Here is a 26,365-nt window from a genome sequence, read left to right as displayed (position 1 = left end):
ATGTGGAGTTTGGGACCAAAGTGTAGTATTTCCAAAATGTTGGTAGCAAAAGTGTATCATGTGAAATGTAAGAGAGAAAAGAAAAGGTAGTACATGTTAAGGACCATTTGTGCAATTCTCCCAGAAAAAGGACACATGATGATCGCTCCAGTGCATCAGGGTACCATTTTGGTAACAAATTTCACCACAACCGGCCAAACACATCAGTGCATCGTACTCTAGTCTTGGAACGATCATGAATGTCTATAACACAAGTACCACATCGATTCTGCTACAATGGCTATAGCTTTCACAAAGCAATCAAAGTAATTTGTCTTCTTTTCTGATGCAAGAACTATACATGATACATTTCCAGAAGAACTAAAACCACAGATTAGAAAATATGCACGTGGAATCCCTACTCCTTTTTCCCTCCTTTTGAAAGAAGGGCTACAAAGAGACCAAAACTGCCAGTAACTAAAGGAAAGAAATCATTCTGAGGCCAGAAAAGAAAATATCGTTAAAAACAAAAGAGGGAACTATGATAGGACAATGAGAAGATCCTTTGATCTTCATCTATAACTACACAAGTGAACCTGATGATTTATCGACAGAGCTAACCATCTTCTCCCTAAGGTTAAATTCTTAAAAGCTGCGTGTCCAAAAATGTTTTGGCTTTGCACCTGCAGTAAAAAAGCCTTGGCCAGTAATATCTGCCAAATGTTACCAATCCTCTTTCTCTATCGCAACACTATGAAAACGTCGAGTTTTTATCCCCAGCAACCCAATACTTTTTAACAGCAACTAATATCTTTTCGGGAACCAAAGGGCCATCCTCATGATCATACATTTTCATATTCCACCTCATACCTGCAATGATTCTCTTCACCTCTGTTAATACATCAGCATGATCTCGTAGTATAACCGCTCCTTCTGGTCGTAGGATTCGATCCATCTCTAAAAGAATATCTTCCGTATTACATCTGCATGAATGTCAATACATGTTGGAATTTTCACAATCCAATCTATCACACAAAGGCTCAGTTGCAGCAGTGTGCATGAAAAAAGCATGCACGACAATGTATTACATGCATAACCAGATGGGGCTCCTTCTTTTTCTTTTTTGAATTGATCAGCCAAATACTCAAATATGCAATGACATGTAAAAAAAATTTGTTCTTCCATGTATTAATAACTCTTCTGACAATTTATTTTGCAGGAATAAATGGTGAATGAACCATTTTGCTATCTTCAGCAATCAAAAACTGTTAGATGATGAAAATTACAAAAAAAAACATAAAACATAAAAAAGACCATCTTCCTGAACAACTTACTTGTCCTTGTACAAGCTGAAAACTCCTTCGGCATGAATAAGGTCATACGTCCTGGGATAAGTGGAGAAGGCTTCGCACCTGAACAGGAAGCAAAATAGTATTAAAAACAAAAATTGAGAAAAGGAGTTATTAAAAGTAGAGCCAAACAGATCAGAATAAGTTTGCAGCTATTTCTTTGCAGGTTTGCACCAAGATTGTCCATTAAAAAACTCCCACTTTAGACGAGCTAACAAAACATCGTGGAAGGTTCATATGCTAAGTTCTTAGAGGAGCTAAGTTCCTCATGTTATTTGCTAACAATTGACTTCAATCAATCCAAACAAAAAAGAAAGCTGAAAATTTTCTTACTCTCTTTCTTTCTTTTTGCATGAAAGCCTGAGAGTAGGGGGAGCTAAAATGTCGAAACTTCACACTAGTGCAGTCATTGACTAGAGGAGGCAGATGTTTAGCATCCTTAAAGAGAGAGGCATGTATAACATACTAGAGGTAATTATGATAATTAATCAACTTTTAGTTGCCACTCTCCTCCTTCCACCATTCCTTCATTTAGAAGGAAAAGTGACCAAAGAGTAAATGAAGTTGAGCAATTAAAAGAGCATAGAATAGAGGTTACTGAACAGCAGTTGTCAAAAGACAAATGAAGATTATTGGCTCGCCTCAAGACAAATAGACAGCTCAATTTGCTACCCTGCTTAATGAGCTAGCTGTCCATGAATTTCATAGATATCTCACCATTTCAAAAAATTAATTATCTATGATCTCTTAGGATCTTGTAAAAGTTGTTCGACACCTCATATCTGCTTTTAAGAACCTTGCTCCCCATTGATAGACAAGGAGCTTACATGCAGTTTGCTGTGAAACTCAATATCCCAAACCTAACCCCTCCCAAACCAAATCCCTATCTTTTGAGCACTTTTGCTAAAAACAGATCACCGTCACATACCCACCACTTACGCGTATTAACCAACTTGTGTATTTTGGCAGTGAGACTTGGATCAGTTCCATAGTGGATGGCAATCTTAGAAATTCAAAGGACACCAACAAAATCAAAACTTCTGCTAAGTAGCAATGCTAAAAAAGTAACACTTTCTCTATCTAGAGACTCGATACCCTCCAAGTACATAAGCAAAATCTGTATTCTAGGAACAAAGTATAGCTATTGATAAAGATCAAGAATGACATAATACCCATCGTAGGCTGCATGAAGATATAAAAAGTCAATGAATCACAATCTTGCCCTGCTTAAAACATGTACCATCTAGTGCACTCTAGTCCTTCAACTATCAGGTATAAAATCAAACAGAGTTTGATTTGAAACCTGATATCTGTTGAATCAATGGCTTCAACCTAATGAAAACTGAAACATAATACAATTAAAACTAAGAAAAAAAAAAAAGAAAAAAGATCATCTGAAACTTGTATCTGAGGAAACTAGTAAGATGTAAAACCCATTAAAACATCTAAATTGTTAAAACCCATTGAGATCCTTAAAGCACAAACCAAAACATGCAAATTTTTTAGATACTAACCAATCATGGTATATGCCAATCAATCCTCTCTCAAAAATTACTCCTAAAGTATCTCTGTCAGCTATCGTTGGCATAACATTCATGACCCATAGTTTTGGGGATTCAAATGCTGCGGCAAAACTACCCAGGCCAGCATTCATATCCATCACATTGCGGTATCGCCCAGAATCAAGGAGCTTATTTATCCTTCTATAGGCACTCATGTGCTTCTTCCATAATCTGTTGTCCTCCTGAAATGAGTCAATAGACACGCCAGGAATTGATCCACTATCTACTCTTGGAGGAATAGCATGAAGTCTTTCCGGGAAAGGCTTCAATTCACCACCAGCAACTTCTTCCTGACTTCTTGTCTCAGGATAGGGTGTCACACAATTCTCCATTTTCTTGTACCTGCCCAAGTAACAGAAAAGTATTATGTCACAAGAAGACAGGCAAAAGGTTCAAATAAGAGTAATATGGTTGCTGCAAACTTTTATACCAATACAATTGAAGAATGATTGATCATTATCTGTTACCAAAATTGCTTTGGCCACAGAGGTCATCAAGACAACAATAAACGTAAGTAAGTTGAAAGAATATTTTCTGGAAACTAACATGAAATGAGTTTCTTATGTATAATTTCTCCAAAAAATGATTAACCTCCCTCATGGTTCATACTTCAGAATTGGCAAGCCACACAAAATCAGATTAATTCACAAAAGACAAAAGAAATGTTATTGAAAACCATCATGAATTACTCGCTTTATGCAAAAGAAACCGACTGTTTATGGATATATGCAAATTAACAAACGTATATGCAAAAGAAAGACAGCATCCCTGTAAAGTTAAACAACACAGGTCAAAATTGTATAAACATTAACAGAAAATAAATCCATTGTTAGACAATCTAAATGAAACATATTATGTCATGCACGCGTACAGCAAAGAGGAAACAGCAGACAGAGTTGTTTTATGGGATATATACGAGGTTTAATAAGAGAAAGTTGATTTTGTTCCTTTAACTAATCCCACCTACATAACATTTTGTTATGTTGCCAAAAGGAAAGTATAACAAATGACTTGAAACAAGTCAACGTGAACTTAAAGGTCCCCTGTTTACTCTGTTTTCAAAATAAGGAATATGACTATCACACCTACATGCAAAGGACTTGGTTAAGCAACTAAAAAGTCCTCATCACACAGCACAAGATTTGGGTGCTTAAGCTCAATCCATTATCAGGGTAAAGAAATGAAAAGGAAAATGCAGCTTTAAGTGTCTGGTGGGATAACGAGATCATGAAGTCAAATATCTTACCAAACATTATCAGCATCCACTGATCTGCACTTGGTAACACGAGAGTCTCCACGACTGCAGTAATCTTCATTTATTCTTTTCCTCCATATTGCAGTTTCACCCTTCTCATGCTTCTTTTCCCAACAAAGCAGTTCAGCGATCTCTTCAATCTTCCTCTGTTCCTCCTGAAGTTCTTCTTTAGGACGTTGCCATGCTTGATAACTGTTTCTCCAGTTGATGGGAGGGCCAGAAAGTATCCAATATCCTCCAGGTCTAAGCACTCGATCAACTTCCATCATATATTTACCATCTGTAATGACAAGTTAAATTCTCCCTCAGGAAAAAAGAAGAAGAAGAAGATAGGACATCTTATACAAAAGATAATGTCCAAGGCCATGAAAGAAACAGCAAATTCTCAGTAATCCCTTGAATATCTTCCTAAGCTAAATCCCCATGTGTGATCCAAACTACCTCACACATTTACAACGCGAAAAAGATTGGTGTATGAATACTAAATAACTTCATTGTACTTTCATCAATTATGCCTACCTAAATTAGAGATAAATCTCCTAACCGTATAAGAAGCCATGCTTCATATGTCAAAGAAGCACCCTAAGGATATTCATGAGTCAATTCTATTATTTGAATGCGCCTCGTCCATCATATGCTATTCCAGAAACAAAATCGATTGTATATGCCACCTTACCATTTGCTCCCCATGGAATCAAGCAACGAGAACAGTGAGCCATATCAAATGCCCTGGAAGGGTACGGGAGCTTTATAGTTCCAAGTACACCAATAACTGCTGGGACACCTCTTTCCAGAGCAAATTGAACTTGTGCTTCATGTGAATCTCTCGGTGCAAATGACATGGTTATAACATTCTTCTTGAACAGATAAGCACCCCAACTCGCTACCTGGCATGAGAATAAGCAACAAAAGATTCAAATATTGTGCATCTAGGAACATGAAATCAACATATAAACATATTACACATGAAAGAAAGAATAAAAGATAAATTAAAGAAGAGAGGAAGTAAGAATTGTTAAGGCATCATGGCTGGACAACATTAGAAAACTTGATTACTTACCCCACATCCAGTATCTAATGCAGTTCTAACTGTTCCATCATTTATTGGAATTACAGATGCTAGTTGTTCAATATATGCATCCGCACCATGAGGGAATTGTGTTCCACCACCAGGGAATTTAAACACATTTCCTTCATACTGAACCCAGTTCTGAACTGCTTTCTCAACAGTCAAGCTCTTGTGAGGTGCATTTGCATAAGGTACATAGTCACGACTCTTTGGCCATCTAAAAGGAGTCACATATCCTTTTGGGGCTGGAATAAGACAATGAAGTTTCTCTTGCTCTGATGGACAATGCCTCTCCCTATAGTTCATATCTTCCCGAGGAAATGTCATTGCCCGCGCTTGATCTTGACACGGAGTATAATCAATATATCGATCATCGCAAGGCTTATATTCCTTAACTTCTAACATTGAATCATTAACTGCTTTATTGCCATGATGTGTTTCAAATTCTAAATTGCCTAGAATACTGCAAGCTTTAGCATTTTTTGTTATCTCATATGCTATGTTGTCTCCCTTCCCAGAGCCACTCCTTTGCCATGCTCCTAAAAGAAAAAATACACAACAAAGGCCAGCTACAATGAACGTAGACACCGAGCTTTTATTCCTATTGTCTCCAGGATTCCCTTTGGTCACCATGATTCACCTGTCAGTTTTTGTCTTGAAACATTTAAGAAGAGGAACAAGTAGAATAATGCGTGTCACATAAACCAAACTAACAGTCTAATCAGACAGGAAGGAATTGGCTGACTGAAAACATAAAGAGGAACAATTTCCATGGTACATAGAACACAATAATTTGGCAAACTCTGATGCCAAAATCATAAAACCTAATGTCTCCTTTTATTTTGTATTTTTGATTTTTTGCTGTCTTTCGGTTATCTTTTCACACTAGTTGCCACAAAGCATGACACATCCTACAAGCTGAAGTTCAACCATCTTTCTACCTTATGAAATCAGAATAGATAGCGTTAAAGTTAACAACTGATGGTGTTTTAATATATAGCCAAGCACAAACTCGTAGTTCAGAGGATAATAATCTTCTGTTGAGGTTTATTATCTTCTGTTAAGGTACAAGAACAAATCAATTCAGTCACCAATATGTCATTGCTAGCCTCGTACACTGACCATACATATCAGTTGGAGTACATCTAAACAAACAAATCAAACAACTAAACTCGTTAATCTGGAAACCTGAATCCCCAAAAACTAGCCAAATTCTAGCTACATAGAAACAGCACAATCAAAATATTCATCAACGACCATCTTCAATATTCAAATCCTTTATCCCGTCTTCATTGCTGTCTAACGACACAGAAAATCATAAACTAGCTCTGTCCTACAACCAAACTATGATATTAAACTCCCACATTTGAAAGCCATTTACGCAAAAGCTCATGAGTACATTGATGTAATAGCAAACTAACCAAGCTACAATATTCGTGATCAGAAGTTTGCAGCAAAAACAAGAACACATGATTCCCAATTCATCAAATTCATTCTTCTTCTGCTTTTTCGATTTTTATATGGTTTCATCTTAACCTGCCGCATTCAATTCACCCATCAAATCAGAGATTAATGAAAAAATCTAATAGTACAAGTTGCACCTTCACCACAAAAAGCCATCAACATCTCGAAATTCCAACCCAAAACAATGCAAAACAGTTTTGTGTAAACCATCATAATTCCTCAAAATTAACAAACTTTCATCCCATAAGGCCAAAGAAAAGGGAAAATGAAAGGACCCCATTTCTCCATTTGCTTTAAAATTGTGACCAATGCATCACAAAATCATCAAGAATTAATCTTCTGCATTTACCTTAAAGGAAAAAAAAAACACAAGAAAAGGAACAAGAAATGAACATAACTTGGACAAATTGGAGAAAAAGAAAGAAGAAGAAGAAATCTTACAAGAGTTAAACGAGAGAAAGCAAAAGTCAGCAAATTCAAAATGGGGCCAAATGAATCAGCATTCAGCAACACATGATGAATGCTTCATCCCAGAATGACAACTTTTGTCCACCACTAAATTCATTTCTGCCACATAAAAAGCAGGAGGAAAAAATGAAAAAAAAATGCTTGAGAGAGAGAGAGAGAGGAAAGCGAGGGGACGCGAAGAGTTTCTGAGTCGTATTGGATTGAAAACTCTCCCAAGAGTCAGTCAAGACAAGAAGGTGCAACGTACGATGATGTTTCCCTCAGGCACCTCAGGTGTTAACTGGGATTCTCGTACTTCTAAAATATTCTTTCTTTTGATTACTATCATTTTAATAAACTAGTTGTAGATTAGATTAATAATTACCCAAAACCTGCAATTAACATTAAATTATTACAGGTCATAACAAAAGACACACCTCACTTAATAAAATAAACGAACAAACAAAAAGTCACCCGGGCCCTCAACGTGTACAAGAGCCACTAGAAGGATTTGGCTAAATGATGTGTACAATAAAGAAATGCATAATATTTAAAGAGAGTGGATTTTACACACAAATTTTTATTGTTAAATTTTTTTTAATATTTTAGATTATTGCTATATTGGTAGTTATTGCTTAGGAGTGGTTACATTGAAAAAAAATATGTTTAAATAGTAAATCAAGAAATGCTTATAGGTAGTTATCTTGACGACATACATTTAAATAATTAAAGTAAAATTAATTTTTATATGGGTAAAAATGAAAGTACATAAAGTGACAATAAAATGTTTACATCAAACTCTCTCTTCCTCCTTTATTCCCTTTGTATATGGTAGTGTTAATTTTTTTCTCCTACAAATCTTTATATTTTTGCTTTTGTCTTTTCACAAACTCTTAAAAGAACAAAATTGGCTAAAATTCAACATTACGTTAAAAAAATTTTTAATTCTAGAGTAATAATAGGCTACCTTTTACGCTTTTGACTTTTGTTGATATATATTTATTTTCTTATTTTTTATCCTTTTGTATATTTTGCATAACCCAAATCTTCTTTTTGTTCCAAAAGGGTAAGTAGTCATCAAAAAAATACAAAAAAGATGACAACTAAAAAGCTTGAGTAAAAATCAATATAAGTCAAAAAGCCGTAAGATATAGTTTTTTATTAGTGTAAAATTAGAGTATCCTTAATGTGATGTTGAATTTTTTTGCCGATTTTGTAATTTCAAGAGTTTGTTAAAAAAAAAAAATGAATATAAAGATTTGAAGGGCAAAAAAAAAAAAAGGAAAGAAAGAGCCAAATAAAAAGAGGGAAAAATGGCTGATGGTAAAAACGGTATATTAGAGAGTTAAAGAATCTCCCCATACTCTCTCTGCATTCTATTTCTACTCTCTGATCTTCCCTGGTTGCGCCCTTCTTTCCTCCTTCAGTTCGATTTTCCATCCGATTCCTTTCTTTTGTCAATTATCCTTTGGTTTTGATGGCAAGGGACATATGCTTGGAAAAAGTTTAGAAAACATGTTTGAACGTCTTGATTATTATTTGGTATGAACTCCGAAGTCAGCAAAGATACAAATTCAGAAAAAGAAGAAATTCGCCTCTTGATTGCTTTAGCTGTGGTGAATATCAGCAAGTTTGAATTTTGAATCATTAACAATTTAAAGGAGGCGACCCGGAAAGGGAAGCAAATCGTGTCTCGATTTTTACTGGTTGCAGCCATGGTTGGTTGGCAGCATAAGTTTTAGTCATTAATAGTAAAGATGTTAGGTTAGTTAAGGAGGAAAGAGGAGAGAGACCAACAAGATAGGGTAGAGACATCAGAGGAAAAGAGGAGGGGAGTGGGAGAAGAAAGGAATTCAGAAGATGAAGTAATGTTGGGGTTACAGATAAATTAGCATTTTTAATGGAGTTTTTTTTGTAGTATTGCAAAATTAGGTGACCTTAAGTTTGTAGATTACAGGTGTTTGTGCTCTTAACATGACTCTTTTAATAAAAGTTTGACGGGGAAAAAATGATCAATTATAATTTAGTCATCATGGTCATAGTTAGACTTCAAGGTTTCTGGGACAGCTATTTCAAGATGCGAGAGACAATACGTGTGGAAAGGCAGCTGTCCCCTTTATGGATTAGTTATTTTTTGGGGTTGTTTTTCAAAATTTTACTATAACATTATTGTATTTGAAAAACTTTTATCGTAGATGTATTAGGGTATTTTTGGGAGTGTTTTTGGGGGTGTTTTTTTGAGGGAGAGGGATATTTTTGAGATGCATTTTGGGGTATTTGGTAGAATTTAAAACTTTTTTAGATATTTTTTAAAAAATGTACACCACTCACCACCACCACTATACCCTCCTCCCTCCTCTCTTCCTCTTTTTTTTTTTTTTTTTTTTGTGACCTGAAACCTGTCCCGACTTGAGCTACTTAGAACTCGAGCCAATACACCAAATCGGGGGATACGCCGTGGGCCTCATAATGCATTCTTCTCCCTCTTCCTCCCCTTGCCTCATTCCTCCTCCTTCTTATTCCTTTTCCCTACCAGCACCATCTCTCCCCCCATGATTGGTCACAACTAGAGGACCACGACTAGATTTAGATCTAGTCACAACCAGCTTATGGTCGTGATTAAAAGTGGAGGGAGAGGGGAAGGAGGAAGAAGGGGAAGGAATGAAGAGGGAGAAGGAAGGAGGGAGAGAGAGGAGAAAGGAGGGAGAGGATGGTGGCAGTAGTGGCAGTGGGTGGAAATGGTGGCGGTGGGTGGTGGTGTGTGGTGGAAGAAGAAGAAGTGGTAGAATTATCATTTATTTATTTTTTAATTTGTGAGCTACTTTCGTATGAATTGATATTTTTGGAGTTATTTTTGTTCATGTATTACTATAGCATTGTATCTAAAAAAAACATGTTTTTGAAAAATAGTCAAATCCAAATAGAGCCATTTTGGGCAGATAGTGTGCTTGCTCCAAAACTAATTTTTGTTGAAGTAAGTTTAAATTCTAAATTATGAACTTTTAACGAGAGTTATTCTTTGGTAAATTGCTAAGTTGAACGTTAATTTCTTTTTGTTAAATTTTGTTAATAATTAATGATTTCAAGATTATATTTTTGAGTTCTTTTTTTTCATTTCTTTTATTAGTTTTTGCTACTAAATATTCGTACTGCACATAAACCTTGAAGCACTAGGAAAGATTTGCCATACCTAATGTGTTTTTGATGATTATAACTCTTACATAAGATGATAGTTTCTCTTTACACTTAAGGGTAATTAATTTACTCTTTAAAAAAAGAAGAACGGATAAGTCAATAGTTATTAATACTAATAGTTACACTTATCCCTCGTTTGGTACACGGAAATGGTCAGAATGGAAAGGTCTTTCCACCCAGAATGCTAGGAGAAAAAATTTAACATCCTAGTATATGGTATACAAGTCAGAATGCACAGTCAATTTAACAAAAATGATTTCTTTGTCAATATACATGTTGGTCATAGTGCCCTGACGCATGATTCCAAGTCAGCAGGAAGAAGGATAGATATGGTGTTTGCTAGTTCTCTTCCAGTTTGTGGTTGAAATGCTAAGTTTCTCGTGCTCCCTATCCAAAAAGGTTTCAACTGATAGTGATAACAGTGCCCCAGCACACACGAGCTTTTGCCCTGTAAGCCACTGGACTTGTTTGCAATGTTCTTATGATTTTCCCTTTTTCGTTTTTTGGCTTCATAAGCTTTCTTACACTTGATCCAAAAGGTAATATGCCTTCTTTGTCACATGGGTCGGAAAGGGAAAGATGGATAATCCTAACAGTGTTTCACATAAGCAAAATGCTTCCTCAGAACTATATCATCAATCATACTTGTAGGTCATTCACAATTAGAATTCAATGTAAGTACGAATTTTCCAGAATGCATTAAGTGCATTTAATGGAATAAACTTTTCCTCACTGAACTCTCCAGTGATTTACAAAACTGTTTATCTTTCGACAAAACGGAACGCACGTAAATTCTCCTTCATAGGATAGGATATGCATTTGGGTGCAAACGAATCGAGTCGAATCGAGTGAAGTCTAGTTTTGGCCTAATCGAACCGAGACTCAACTTAGTTTTATGAAGTTTAAACTCAAGCTCGACCTCGACGAGCTCTCCACGGGCAGAGTTTGAGGTTGAGCTTAAAAAAAAAAAAAAAATTGTTAGTTTATTTTTAAAATAATAAATATAATAATAGTTTTTCTTAAAAAATAATAAAATATTAGAGATATATATATAAATTTATTCTTAAAATATATAATCAATCCGATTCGCAAGTTAACGAGCTAAGTATCTTTGAGTTTGAACTCGATGTTGACTGAGTTCAAGTCGCATTGAGACTATAGCTGCTCGTGATCAGCTCGATTCGTTTGCGGTCCTAATTCCCTCCCCCCTCCCACCTCCACCACCACATTGATTCCTAAAATTGTGACTATACTTTCTTATAATGAATCAACTCCAAAGAGCTCATTACCTATTTGGGAAATATCTGTAAAGTAACAACCAAAGAAATTTACCTCCTTGTCAGGACCAGGAAAGCCACTACGATTAAAATTTTTACGCCAGCCTCTCTCATACAAGAAGGAAACAAGAGGACTCCTGGTGAAGGCGAGAACACCGACATTAGACATGACTCATAAATCAATGTTAAGTTTCAACAGGAATGTTCTCATCTTTTGACGAAGCAAGTGGCCACCAAACAGGGACAATGGCGAATGCATCAATAAGGGTTGTTAGTTTCCAAACCAACAAAAGACACTAAAGTGTAGACTGCAAGCAATGATGGAGCCAAGGGGGTAGAGGGGGGTCATGGCCCCCCCTAAGTTTTGAAAATTTTAATTTATAATATGTAAATATATGTATAAGACAAAGTTGGCCCCCCCAAATTTTTTACAATTTTAGTTTATATTATGACAGTTTATATATATATCTCTGTGTGTGTATATGAATTAGCCAACTTTGATTTAATTTTTTCTTCAAAAAAAAGTTATTTATTTTTTTATTGTGCTAATTATTTAACATTCAAAAAATTAAACATATAATTTGATAATCCATAGTAAATTGACCCAATTTTATATATTATAATAAAGGACTCAATTCATAATTATCAATGGGCTAAAACAAAAATAATTACTTTATTGGTCCATATACAAATATACAACTTAACCTAATTGATAAAAAATTTAAAATTAGTGATCTATACTCTTGTTGACTCATATACAAATGTACAAATAATTACTTGAAGGCTTTGTGAAAACAAGAAATTGAGTGTCTATTCTGTTGTTGACAGATTGATTACATTTGTTCTCACTCTTCCTATATCAACTGCAACTATAGAACGGACATTTTCAATTATGAATATAATCAAAACAAATATCCAAAACAAGATAAAAAATAATTTCTTGAATGATTATCTAACAATGTACATAAAAAAAAGGGAAGTTGTTCAAAAATTTAGTATTGATTCAATTATAGATGAATTTAGTTCTATGAAAGAACGTAAAGCTCAGTTTACTTTTAAAAAAAGAGGTTGAAATTCAAGGTATGCTAACATAACTTTTATCTTTTATTAATTGAAAATAGTTATATTTTTGTTTTTGCACAAGTGACATATTGGAGCATTTTCTCATAATGTACAATTTGGGTAATTTGTGATCTTATAAGATATTTAATTAAAGGTTATTTCTTATCCTAATTTTTGTTATGACTATGCTGCATATTTATGAAATAGACATACCTTTATAATTAAAATTAATATTTGATATTTTAAGATGTCATATATTTAAATAGATGAAAATTATTTTGAATATAACATATTAAGATGATTTTGTTCAGAAAAATTCCCCCCCCCCCAAAGGAAAAAATCCTGGCTCCATTCTATAGTCTATAGAATGGACATTTTCAATTATGAAGATAATCAAAACAAAACTCCAAAACAAGATAATGGATAATTTCTTGAATGATTGCCCAACAATGTACATAAAAAAAGGAAGTTGTTCGAAAATTTAGCATTGATTCAATTATACATGAATTTAATTCTATAAAAGAACGTAAATCTCAATTTATTTTTAATAAAAGAGGATGAAGTTTCAAGGTATGCTAACATAACTTTTATCTTTTTTTAATTGAAAATAGTTATATATTTGTTTTTGTACAAGTGACATATTGGAGCATCTTCTCATAATGTGCAACTTAGGTGGTTTGTGATATTATAAGATATTTAATCAAAGGTTATTTCTTGTCTTAATTTTAGTTATGACTATGTTATATATTTATGAAATAGACATACCTTTATAATTAAAGTTAATATTTAATATTTTAAGATGTCATATATTTAAATAAATGAAAATTATTTTAAACATAACATATTAAGGTAATTTTGTTCGAAAAAATTTTGGCCCCCCCAAGGAAAAAATCCTGGCTCCGTCACTGACTGCAAGCATGTTCTAGAAAAGTTCAGCCAGCAACTCGAAGAGATGGTAAACATATGCATACCTAAATAGCTCAGTTCCAGCTGGTTTCAATTCATTGTAATCCTTTGATCCAGCAGTAACTGTAAGATCTTTTTTTTTTTTTTTGTCAAACAGTAACTGTAAGATCAAGATAGATATTTTTGCTTGAATATGTCTTGTTACACGCCCAACATTTAAAACCAAATCTATAAATTGCAGGCCTGCAAATATTCAGCTTTTGAAAGTTATCATTGCGTAAAACGGATAATGTGTCCAAAGCATTAGTATAAAAGAGGCATTGGATCGTACACGTTAAATCCTGAAGGACCTTTTCTAACTAATGGATCATCGCAAATTGGGCAGGCAAACAAGTCAATTTCTGAACCCTCCTTTGATTCAATTTGTGCTCCCTAAAAATTCTGAACGCAACAAAATCATTCATAGTCTGCATTGCAGCAATAAAAAAATTCTGCTTCTTCCACGTTGAATCATCGTACAAATAAAAATAATAATTTTCCACATTTAAATAGTATAGTTGTTGAAACACGAGTGAGTGATTCATAAAGCAAAAACAAGACCGTGATTGAGTAGCATAAATTTCCAAGAATAAAGTTGGGTAATAGGAATGGGACCATGACTAAGTGTTGGATAAACTCAAGATCACTTTTTTTTTTGGTTTCCTATTTCAAAATAATTTGCGGACAAGATATCCTTATGAAAGTTACCAGTAGTCAAAATAATGGGCATCAAATTTCAATAGCTCCTAAAGCTTCCAAGACAGTGCAAATCAAACAACATATATGTACATAATAATTCTAAGTATTTGTTAGGCAAGGAAGGACAAGAAATATTTTACTGGTTCAAGAGCAACAGCAGAGGTGGCCGGGAAGGATCATTTGTGGAAACTGTTGAGAGGAGAAGAGCCGGAGAGGAGGACGAGACAAAGAACGAGTATAAGAAAAAAAAAGGGCATTTCTGATGTAGAGGAAAATGATGATCTTGAACTCCAATCATCCAAGGCGACGAAGCCACGACAGCCAGCTCAATCTTCCTGTTCTTCATCTTCTTCTTTTCAGTATTTTCGTTCTTTTTCTTGTCTTTGCTTAATGGGTTGGGACCGTTGGAGAGCTTTCTTCTTTGTTCTTTCTGCTTCCTTCTCGACGTTTATTGGTGCCAGTATTATACAGGTACATATAAAAGGCTATATATATGGGGGATTTCAAGAGGGAGAGGAGAAGAGGATGGAAATTTTTGTGATAATTTTGTTGCATTATTCTTTCGTGGGATTTCTTGATTTTGCGTGGACAGACGAGGAAGGAAGGAAAGTAACTAACTAGTTCTGATGCTGAAAAGGTTTCAGCGGAAGAAGTTTTCCTCCCCCGTTTCTTACGTATTCGTCCAGGATATATACGTACAGCCCAAATCGAGGATCTCGCTACCGATAGCTGCTGATCCTATTTGAATACAAATACAGCTAAGGATAAAGCCTAATCAGCTAGATATCTAGTTACCAATTCAAACTGATAACAAACTCTGTTACAATGATATACATTATCCCTAATACCCCCCCTCAAGTTGGAGCGTGAGGATCACGAACGCCCAATTTGCGAAGAAGAAACTCAAACTGATCTCGACCCAAAGCTTTGGTTAGAATGTCTGCTAACTGGTCATGACAGCGAACAAAAACCGTTTTGATCATACCTTTCTGTATTTCATCGCGAACAAAATGGCAATCAACTTCGATGTGTTTGGTGCGTTCATGAAAGACAGGATTGGCAGCTATATGCATTGCAGCTTGGCTATCACAAAAGACTCCAGCAGATTGATCATGATGCACTCCCAAAGACAATAACAAACCCTTTAGCCATTTCAATTCACAGACCGTGGCAGCCAAGGAACGATATTCTGCTTCAGCAGAAGAGCGAGAAACCGTATGTTGTTTCTTGGTCTTTCATGAAATCGGAGAAGTCCCAAGAAAGATGAAATAACCTGTAAGTGATCTCCGAGTTAATGGACAACCTCCCCAATCCGAATCGCAATAAGCTTTCAGTTCAAGATTGCAATCAGCTTTGAGGAAAATGCCTTGTCCTGGACTACCTTTCAAGTATCAGACTATGCGCAAGGCTGCCTCCCAATGCTCTTTCCGTGGCTGGTGCATAAATTGTGCCAAAATATGCACACCATAGGACAGCTCAGGCCGAGTTAAGCTCAAGTAAATCAAACGTCCTATCAGCCTTCGGTACTGATCAGGATCCTGCAGCAAATCACCTTTGGCTAAAGCAAGAGAATGATTTTGCTCCATAGGAAACTTCGAAGGTTTAGCACCCAACAATCCTGCTTCATTAATGATATCTAAATTATATTTCCGTTGACACAAGAAAATCCCGTCAGCATTTCGAGCTACTTCAACGCCCAAAAAATACTTCAAAACACCTAAATCCTTCATGTGAAAACACTTGCGCAAGTATGATTTGAATGCATTGATCAAATGCGTTTTGTTTCCAGCTATAATATGGTCATCCACGTACACTAACACAGCCAACTGGATCCCATCTCGTATCAAAGTAAACAAGGAATAATCAGACCGTGACTGAAGAAAACCATACCGTTTTAGAGCTTCAGCCAATTTTGCAAACCAACAACGCGGTGCTTGTCGTAAACCGTAAAGTGACCTCCTCAAGCAACACACCTTCCCGGGTTGATCAGTGTGAAATCCAGGAGGTAGTTTCATGTAAACCTCTTCGGCTAAGTCTCCATGGAGAAAGGCATTATGAACATCCATTTGATGAAGTCCCCATCCTTTAGCTGCTGCCACAGAGAGAAATGTGCGGACCGTAACCATTTTTGCTACTGGTGCAAAGGTTTCATTGTAGTCGATCCCTTCAACCTGGTTGTTGCCAAGAATTACCAATCGCGCCTTGTATCGTTCAATGGTCCCATCAGAATTATACTTAATTTTGTACACCCATTTGCTTCCTATTGCTTTCTTCCCTAGTGGTAAGTCAACAAGAGTCCATGTGCCATTTTGTTTGAGTGCATCGATCTCCTTTTGCATAGCTTCTCTCCATCGGACATCTTTTACCGCTTGATGATAAAATCTTGGCTCAAAAATGGTTGTGATGGCTGCCAAGAAAGCTTGATGACCTGGTGAGAACTTTGTGTAATCAACATATTGAGCTAAGTCATAAGACGTACCTGAGAATGATGATGGATTGGCTGAACTTGCAAAGGGGCTTGCACTTTGAACTGTATAAGTCACACAATCCTTCAGCCGTGTAGAGACTTTCTTGGAACGAAGGCCACGACCAAGTGCTATCACACCTTCTACTGTCTCTACGTTTTCCATTCGAGGTTCAATTGTTACACCTCCCTGCCTTACGTTGGCATCGTCATTCGGCACACAATCTAAACGCTCATGAGTTTCACGAACATGAGCAGGCTGCTCCTTTTCCTTGTCTCTTGTCGGACCTACTACCTCTTCTTCAACATGAGCAGGCTGCTCCTTTTCCTTGTCTCTTGTCGGACCTACTACCCCTTCTTCAAGGTAATCATCTATGGAATTATCCGTACAGGTGCGAACATGATCAGGTGTGTGGTCAACTGCACATGGAAACTCATCTTCACAAAATACAACATCCCGAAACACAAAATACTTTCTTGTTTCTAAATCATACAACCGCCAACCCTTCTGGCCAAACGGATAACCCACAAAAATACACTTCCGGCTTCGAGGAGCAAATTTATCCTTCGTACGATTCAAACTCTGTGCATAACACAAGCAGCCAAATGTACGAATGGACCGATAATCAGGCAAGTGACCATACAGCATTTCATAAGGTGTTTTTCCTCCTAGTAATTGAGAAGGGGTACGATTAATCAGATATCCAGCAGTTAACACACATTCTCCCCAAAATCTGATTGGTAAGTTGGCTTGAAATCGTAAAGCTCGAGCCACATTCAGTATATGGCGATGCTTTCTTTCCACTCGTCCGTTCTGTTGGGGCGTACCCACACATGAAGTTTGATGGATTATCCCTTTAGCAGAGAAATATCCCTTCAAACTGACGAACTCACTGCCATTATCATTACGAACTATCTTAACATTCTTAACAAATTGTCGTTGAACCATAGCAACAAAATTTGGCAAAAGATGTACAACTTCAGTTTTATCTATCATCAAATATATCCACACACATCTCGAAAAATCATCAACAATCGCAAGAAAATAAGATGCATTACAAGAACTCGAGACTCGATATGGTCCCCACAAGTCACAATGAATCAATTCAAATGTTTCACTAGCTCTACTATCACTAGAACAAAATACTTCTCTCGTTTGCTTAGCTTTAAAACAAGCATCACAAGTTTCATTTGAACCTAATTGAATCTTAACCCCAGAAATTAAACCTACGACCTTTGAAGACGGGTGCCCCATTCTCCGATGCCAAAGATCACATGAATCCAACATCCGAGTTTGAAGTGCTTGGACTGGCGTCTCCTTCTTGAAGTAATAAAGCCCCTTGCATCGTTCACCCACTCCAATCACCACCCTCGAAGTGTGGTCCTGTATCAAACAAAGCTTATCAGTGAACAACACATTACATTTTGAGTCATCAACCAATTGTGATACTGAGATTAAATTGCAATGTAATCCCGGAGCATGAAGAACATTGTCTAATTGAATATTTTGTCCCATCCGAATGGACCCTTTTTGCAATGCCAGCACCTGTTCTCCATTAGGCAAGCCAATGGGATAGCCTAATATCTGGTTCAAGCTAGATAGACAGCTCGAATTTCCTGTCATATGTTGTGTAGCGCCAGAATCAATTATCCAGATAAAGTTTTCCTTACCAGTCATCTTCTCATTACTTCCTGTTTCTGAGTTGCAAGCGTTCAACAAACTCACAACCGCTGCCCATTGTTCATTTGTCAGTCCTTTAGGAGTAGCAAAATCCTCTGTTGTAGCAGCAGATTCTTCAATTACTTGAGCTGCATTAACTCGTGCCCCATTTCGTCCTCTTCCTGACATCTTGCCACATCCTCTTCCTCCAGTCTGTCTTCCTCGACCCGAACCAGACATTTTAGGTCGATCACCCCACCAATCGGGATATCCAATCAGCTGAAAACATCCCTCAGCATTGTGCCCTTCGCGATTACAGTATTTACAAACGGCACTTCTATCCTTGACTCCTGTTTTGGCCTGAACCACAAAGCTAGCCGCTTCGTTGTTAATTTCTTTTTCCCTGGAGATATTTCGAACCCTTTCTTCTTGGCACATCAAGGAATATGCCTTGCTCACACCAAGCAATGGAGTTGTGCTCAAAATGTTTGATCTCACTGTTCTATATGCATCGTCTAACCCCATCAGAAATTGATGAAGTTTTTCTTCTTCTCGTTTCTTTGTTATTTCAGTTGCCACATTACACGTACAACCCCCACACTTGCACGTAGAGATTGCATCATAATTCGCCAGTTCTTCCCACAGTCGCTTCAATTTAGCATAGTAACTCATAAGGGAGAGTCCTTGCTATTTGCAATTTGCTAATTCTGTCTTCAGTTGCTGCACTCGTGCACCATCAGTCACTGAGAAACATTCTTTAATGTCTTCCCACAAGTTCTTTGCAATCTCCCTGTGTGTCAAAGTAGATCGCACCGTTGGCTCAATCGTATTCATCATCCACGATATAAGCATGGAATTCACTGTCCACCAGTCTTCTAATTCATCGGAATCTTCATCTGGCTGTGCTATGGTTCCATCAATGAATCCGAATTTCTTCTTGGCTCTGAGAGCAGTTCGGATTGCTCTAGCCCATTCATCATAATTATCCTCCTTCAACTGTACCTGGGTGATTATATTTCCAGGATTATCATTGGCATACAAGGTGTATGGCGACACTATTTTCTTTCCATCTCCCTCCATGTTTTTTCAGTTGACAGAAGAAACCTCGCTCTGATACCATGAAAAGGTTTCAGCGGAAGAAGTTTTCCTCCCCCGTTTCTTACGCATTCGTCCAGATATATACGTACAGCCCAAACCGAGGATCTCGCTACCGATAGCTGCTGATCCTATTTGAATACAAATACAGCTAAGGATAAAGCCTAATCAGCTAGATATCTAGTTACCAATTCAAACTGATAACAAACTCTGTTACAATGATATACATTATCCCTAATAGATGCATTTTTGTTGCGTCATAATTTCAACCACTATAGGAATTTTTTTTTTAAGTCTTTTTCATCTTTAAATACGGTAGTTTGAAGCAGAGAAACTCCATTCTGGAATCTGGAGTACAGAATTAAAAAAATGAGGAAAAAAACTCGTGTTCAATGTCATCTATATATTTTTTATTTTAATAGATAAAAGTTCGGATAGATTCGACTTCAATCATCACTATGGATCAAAATATACTCTCAAAGAGTTCTTACAAATCGCCATCATAGAGTCATCTATACATTTTTTATTTTAATAGATAAAATTTTAGTAATTACTACGGATCAAGACATACTCTCACAAAATTCTCACAAATCGCTATCAATATAATTTTCACGTCATCAGCGGGATTTAAAAATGATCTTTTATGAGAAAGTGGTCCATTCGTACGTCGTATATGTATTAGTCCATGCGACAGTATCTTATACTTCCAAACTAGTAGGTTATTAGAGTAATCTAATTATAAGATGATCTTTTTAGTTAAAAAGAAAAAAAAAAACACACACACACAAACACACACTCGAGCCTTTAGAACAGTGGCTTGTCAATTAGTCGTGCAGCAGGCAGTGATGATGGATTTTGCACACAAGGTTTGGTTTCGACCGATATGTGATAACTCATCTATCTATTCAAGGTGCAAAAATCAAGAACAAGAGACAAAAAGCTGAAGTTAAAGAGTTCAGTTACAAAATGAACGTCCCCTGAATTAACTGAAGGTCCCTGGATGAAGCAAAAGCAGAAATTGGGAGTTAGGATTTAGGAGGTAGCTCCTCTTGTGTAACCAAATGTTAAGAGATCCAAGCAAAAAGGCACTTGGTAGAATATACAGAAACCAACTCAGAACTCCTGGTTCCGGATCCACAGGTTAGGAGAAAATCACATTCACTTTGCTAGACAGGGCTTGCCCCATTAGTTGTTTGTATATCTCCTGGCGTTCCTCAGGGTAAATCTCAAATCTGGATGTTCTGTCCATGTGAAATCTGCAAAATAAGTACTGTATGATGAGCGGATGCACAGCCGCTCCAGCTCTGAAGCACTTCGTAGCAAAAAAGAAGCAAATGCAATCTCATTCATCGTTCCGCGAAATCCATCAAATTCCATTTCTTTTAGGTGAGCATGATGCCTAGGAGGCCATGCCCCTCCTCTTTTTGCATTACGACCCGGGCATCTGGCCTGCAACCATAAGCAAGAACTCTAATCACATTTTGTTACAGATATTTCAATGCAGTAACTAAAGCAATTATGACATTTAACAGGCAATACTTTGCAAGAAACCTATCCAGTTTTGTGCCCTTTCAAATGTAACATGGCAGTGAAATGCTAGCTATGGACAAGTTTATGAACTGCGTCCAACAGAAACAGGGCACAAAGGCTATGTTGTTCGCTCAGGTTGCCCCTTCAACCGTTTAGTATTACAAAGTCTAGAATGTAGAAAACAAACAGGGTTACAGCTCCTTTCCATATCCAGATAAACAAGGTTACAGCAATTTAAGTCATGACCACTTTGATACGCTGTGATATCTCAAACCCAAAACTAAGAGTTGAACATGCTAAGGCTCTTAAAGTTTAATTACATAATTTTGCCATGACACTCAAGTTCTGTATAACAGCTCCTTCAGAAAGGCCACAACCAGAAAAGCCAAAAACAAGAAATAGTACATTTACCACAGAAACAGTAACAACAGAAAAAGTGGATGGTGCATAAAAGAGCCAAAAGAACTATATCATTCACTAGAAAGTAGAAATACCAATGCCATTGAATCTTAAAGTGACTAGTTGCGAGATTTTGCACGGAAGATCATTGAAGTACAAGAATTGATTTATGCCATCTTCCTTTGCACCAATTATTAACTATATTTAATTCGTTCGCACATAGGTACTTTGGCAACTAAGAGAATTGGTACTTTGACAGGTATGTTGGTGCAATGTTAAGGTCCACTAGCACCCTCAATTCGATTAAACATGCAAGAAGTCAGAGGAAACTAACTATTGGCAATGTTCACAAAAGGTTATTGAGACTGTTGAACACCTATTCTTCCAATGCAGGATTGCTAAAGAAACATGGCATCTAGCTCCATTACATTGGGATGGAATTGAAGATCAGAGAGGAGACTTTAAGAAGTGGTGGAGCTCACTAACAGAAGCCAGGTGCAGAAGTGAGGGTATGGAACACATAGCCTTAACAGCTAATATCCTGTGACAGATTTGGAAAGCAAGAAATGACAGAATGTTCAACAATGTGCAGCAACATCCATTGAAGATAGTACAGAAAGCACAGAATGAATGGATGGAATCCAAAGAAGCTAAGGATCAAGAGAAAAGGATGAGCATGCTGGAAACACCAAGAGCAGGTGAACTATAGGTACAGAGGAAGGAGGGTGCCGACACCATTCATCTAACTATTGCAGTACAGCAGAGGATGGGAGGTTGGGACATGGGAATTGGAATAGTAGCAGAGGATGATAACAAACAAATTCTTGCTCAGTGGGCACTCAAAGAAGCTACTGATGGTAACAAACTCAGGAACCAAGCAGTGGCTGTTAAATTAGCTTTATGTAAGGCAAGAGACAAGGAATGGAAGAAGATTCCGATCAAAATTAAGCAGAAACAGTTGCTGAAAATGATCGAAACCAGTAACTCCAAAGACATGGCAATGCACTCTCACTTGGAGGACATCAGAAATTTGTGCTCAATGTTTACAGAATGCTCATTCGTTTTGTCCACTAACTTAACAGAGGAAAGGGTTGATTTAGTTAGTATGCATGCATTAAGCATTTCTTTTGATGAAGAGTGGCTACACTCTTAGTGCCAAGATGCACTTGTAAAGTCTATTTGGGCCTTTGCTCAACAATTGTATAGTTTACAATATATCAATGAAATTATCTAACGTTTTTGAAAAAAAAAAGGCTATTAACCAAGAATAAATAGATAAATAAATACCCCCAATCTGCCAAAGAAGAAAAAGATGCAAAAAGCTCACCAAGAGACGAAATTGCTCTAGCAACGGACAGGCATCCAAAATAGGGGTGAGATTAAGTAGATCAACTTTAGAGTTGGTCATCCAGTTATTAGAGTCGAACATTATCAACAAGTATAGTATCTTGAGGTTGCTGAACATATCCATCTTGAGAGGTATGCACTCTAGCTGAATCAACAGAAACAAAAAGCATAATTATCAGAACCAGAAAACGGAAATATGTGGCAGCAAAACAATGGACATGGTACCTTACAAACCTCATCCGTTTTAGTCTGGAAAAGTAACTGTTTTAGCTGAGTACAATCTTTTGCAACTTCACTGAACAAATGAGGCACTGTACCACTACCGTTGCAGCTGAGACTCAAGTTTTCCAGTTCGGGAACAAAACGAAGTGAATGTTTTATCACTTCATCAGTATAACAATAGAAAAAGGTGAGATTTCCGGCACTGATATCTATTTCTTTCACGCCATGACATGATTCAATGAACAAAAACTTCAACCGGAGATGTACACCAATAATATCCATCCTAGAAGGAAGTTTACAATGCAACACTCTCAACCCCTAGAGGTTCGGACAAGAAGAAAAAATGCTTGGCAATTGTCCATCATCCAAGGGGACCATACACAGAGTCAGAAACTGAAGGGATTTGAATTGGCCTTTAAAACTTGGTCGTAGGACGCAGGCGAATAAATGCAAGTTTTTCAATGAAGCTGCTTCAAAGAAAAGCTCAAAAGGGAAGGGATAATGTTTGACCAAGCTACCGTTGCCATTTTTATCAACATGAATAGGGGAGCAGAACTTGATCAGAAGTTCTTCTACGCCTAATGCAGCAATAGACTGCATCCATCTACTGATAACATTGGCAAATTCTTTCCCCAAACAACATGTTAGAATGAAATAAGGTACATGTTGACCTGAATAAAGACGTAAAGATTGATCAACTGCTTTCAAGAACCTACCCTTATGTTTAAAGCTGTAGTTACCATGATCTTCAATCTCTCCAAACATCTTACAGCAATCAAAGTTTAGTTTAGACATAAGTTTGCAAATATCTTTCCATCTTTTCGACAAAATTCTTGTCCTAACAGCTTCTATCAAGTCTAAACGCAAGAGTATATCTGACAGAAGATGATCAGGCAGTTGACTGATTCTATCCTCGTAACTGAAACCAGAAGCAACCTAATTAAAAAACAAGCAGAATACAAAGGATATGTCAAAAAGAAAAGAAAGTCAACATTATATTACTTCCACTAGATGAAAGAGTAAACACTGTAAAGAGAATACACTTCCATAGTAACTTAGCATGACTTACGGTAGCATTACAGGAAAAATCATCAGGCAGTTGATTGATTCTATCCTTGTTTTATAAACCATGGGTAACCTAAACAGAAACCAAGCAAAATAAAAAGCAAATTAACTCACTAATAGCCTTACTTCCACTAGATGAAAGAGTTAACATGGTAAATAGAACGCACTTCCATAACAACTTAACATGTCATACTATAGCATAATACAAGAAATCATGTGCCCCAGAAAACAAAGACAAGAAAACATGATAAAAGTTTGATTAGCCATTTTGGGCGCAATATTCACAAGTTAGGATTGTTTTGCGCCCCGTACAAGAAGGCATAGGTTTGCTCATTATGAAGACTACATATTAGCCTTTACTCACAAAGATTGATTTCTAAAAACTACTTGGTGGGAACCACACACCATATGAAAAAAGTTGACACATTCACGAGCTTCTTCATTTTATTTTATTTTATTTTTTTGGGTGGTCAATCTTGGTTGGGCCTGTACACTGTATAAAACAATTTGTACATCACTATCACCAGCGGTATCATTGTTACCTACTGAGTATCACATTGAGAGTGAAAACAACCAAAAGGGGTAGAAACGGTTGCTCCTAGGGGTTATGGGTCAAAATGGCCAAACTTTGAATTTTAAAAAGTCTATAGTTCAAATAAAATTATGTACATAGTTTTTAATGTCATGTATGACTGCACAAAACAATACCACAATTTGAACAAGCAACGCCACAATTTGTTAAATAATGTTTAAACTGTTTCTAACTGTTACATTGGCAATGGCTCTCACCCCCTTTGCCAACCATAGCCAGCAGCATCACTCATGCATAATAGAAAATGTCTAATGTTGGTTATGGACATTCCAATTATATATAAAAAATATATTTCCAGAGTATCTAAAATACCTTGAGAGGAAAATCTTTTCTATGCTTGTCCAAAAAAGCAATTGTTTTTCCCCGTAGAACTTGAGAACACTCGATTGCCACTCCTATGGCAACTCCACACCCTGCCAGGGCCAGTATAGGCAGAGCAACGCGCCCTGACCACCACCACAAATTATAAATATTACTCCTACAACAAAAAAAAAGGAGGAAAGAATAGAAAAACCGCAAAAGGAGGAGGGAATTACCGTCCAAATTCTTGAGAATCGCCGGCATATGTAAATTTGTCGCGTAGTTTAAGGAAAAACGGTGCTGAATAAAGGAAGAAAAGAAGATGGTGACCGGGTGGCGATGGAGACTTGAGAGAAGAAAATTGCCGCCCAAGCAATCGAGTTTATATACTTATGGATCCAAGAAAATTGCCATCTTTTATTATTATTATTTTTGGTAATTTTTTGTTGAGTTAAGGTTGTGTTTGGATTGCATTTTTCATGATTTTTCATGGAAAAATTATTGTAGCGATTTGATGTATGTAAGGAAAAAAGGTAATAGGAAAATGTGATCACGGAAAACGACGTAATTTTCTGACGAAAAACGGCAATCCAAACAAAGCCTAGATTGCAGAAAAGCCCAGCTAAAATTTTTGATGCGCGAGCTAATAATTCACAACTAGTGTATTTCCTTTTGTCTCAAGGAGGGCTTGACGCCCATTATATAGCTGGTTACAATTTCAAATTTTCCTGCATTATGGATTTTTTAAAAAAATTTTTCCTTTTTGGGTGGTCTAAATATAATTCTTTATCCTTTTTTCCCTTTCTTTTTCCCACATTGTTATCAGTAAAGGCATTTAGTATTCGCTACACACATTAGTTCAAAGCACGTACATTTGTCATATGTTTGACATACGGGTTAGGGTTGCAAGTGAATCGAGCCACTCGCTATCCGAGTTCGACTCGAGTTCGGTCAACATCAAATTTGAGTAAAAGTCGAGCTGACCAAATTAAATTCGAGTTCGAACTCCAAATAAAAAATACTAAACTCGTTAACTCGCAAGTCGACTCAAACTCGATTATATATATATATATATATACACACACACACACATATATTATTTTTTATTTTAATAATAAAATTACATATATATTCTTAATATTTTATTATTTATTACGAAAAATTATTATTTTATTTATTTTTTAAAAATAATTTTTTATTTTTATTTTTTAAAACTCGAGTTCAAACTTCATAAATCTAAATTAAGACTTAACTTATTGATTCAACTTGTTAGCACCTCTAATATGAATATTTGTCATACATTTGAAAAACATGTACATTTATCATGCGTTCAAAATACGAATATTATCGTATATACGTTTGAATCTCACTATTGATGTTTAAAGAAA

The 26,365-nt window shown here is 36.4% G+C and overlaps 2 protein-coding genes across 2 annotated transcripts; both read right to left on the bottom strand.

The window, feature by feature from the left end:
* Positions 1-287: 287 nt before the first annotated feature.
* Positions 288-7,309, bottom strand: LOC113769578 (probable methyltransferase PMT2). The gene is made up of 7 exons (XM_027314063.1): positions 7,120-7,309; positions 5,206-5,854; positions 4,822-5,032; positions 4,137-4,425; positions 2,843-3,232; positions 1,314-1,391; positions 288-962 (listed from the first exon to the last, which is right to left on the bottom strand). The coding sequence occupies exons 2-7, from the start codon at positions 5,845-5,847 to the stop codon at positions 731-733; spliced, it is 1,842 nt and encodes a 613-aa protein (XP_027169864.1). The 5' UTR covers positions 5,848-5,854; positions 7,120-7,309; the 3' UTR covers positions 288-730.
* A 13,398-nt stretch (positions 7,310-20,707) lies between these two features.
* LOC113769384 (putative F-box/LRR-repeat protein At5g38386) lies at positions 20,708-25,241 on the bottom strand. The gene is made up of 6 exons (XM_027313837.1): positions 25,214-25,241; positions 24,990-25,123; positions 23,403-23,956; positions 23,033-23,303; positions 22,779-22,943; positions 20,708-20,971 (listed from the first exon to the last, which is right to left on the bottom strand). Exons 1-6 carry the CDS (start codon positions 25,239-25,241, stop codon positions 20,708-20,710), a joined length of 1,416 nt encoding a protein of 471 aa, XP_027169638.1.
* Between the last annotated feature and the right edge of the window lie 1,124 nt (positions 25,242-26,365).

This window comes from Coffea eugenioides, chromosome 4, assembly GCF_003713205.1.
Source record: "Coffea eugenioides isolate CCC68of chromosome 4, Ceug_1.0, whole genome shotgun sequence".
In the NCBI taxonomy this organism is placed as follows: domain Eukaryota; kingdom Viridiplantae; phylum Streptophyta; class Magnoliopsida; order Gentianales; family Rubiaceae; genus Coffea; species Coffea eugenioides.
This window is presented reverse-complemented; position numbering and strand designations above follow the sequence as displayed.

Excerpts from the sequence above, each read along its gene's own strand:
- LOC113769578 (XM_027314063.1), bottom strand. The coding sequence starts at position 5,847 with ATGGTGACCAAAGGGAATCCTGGAGACAATAGGAATAAAAGCTCGGTG. Across the intron at positions 4,426-4,821 it reads GATTCCATGGGGAGCAAATG|ATGGTAAATATATGATGGAA; the intron begins GTAAGGTGGCAT and ends TTGTCATTACAG. Across the intron at positions 963-1,313 it reads TTCAGCTTGTACAAGGACAA|ATGTAATACGGAAGATATTC; the intron begins GTAAGTTGTTCA and ends ACATTCATGCAG.
- LOC113769384 (XM_027313837.1), bottom strand. The coding sequence starts at position 25,241 with ATGCCGGCGATTCTCAAGAATTTGGACG. Across the intron at positions 25,124-25,213 it reads GATTCTCAAGAATTTGGACG|GGCGCGTTGCTCTGCCTATA; the intron begins GTAATTCCCTCC and ends GGTGGTGGTCAG. Across the intron at positions 23,957-24,989 it reads GAAAAGATTTTCCTCTCAAG|GTTGCTTCTGGTTTCAGTTA; the intron begins GTATTTTAGATA and ends TTTTTTAATTAG.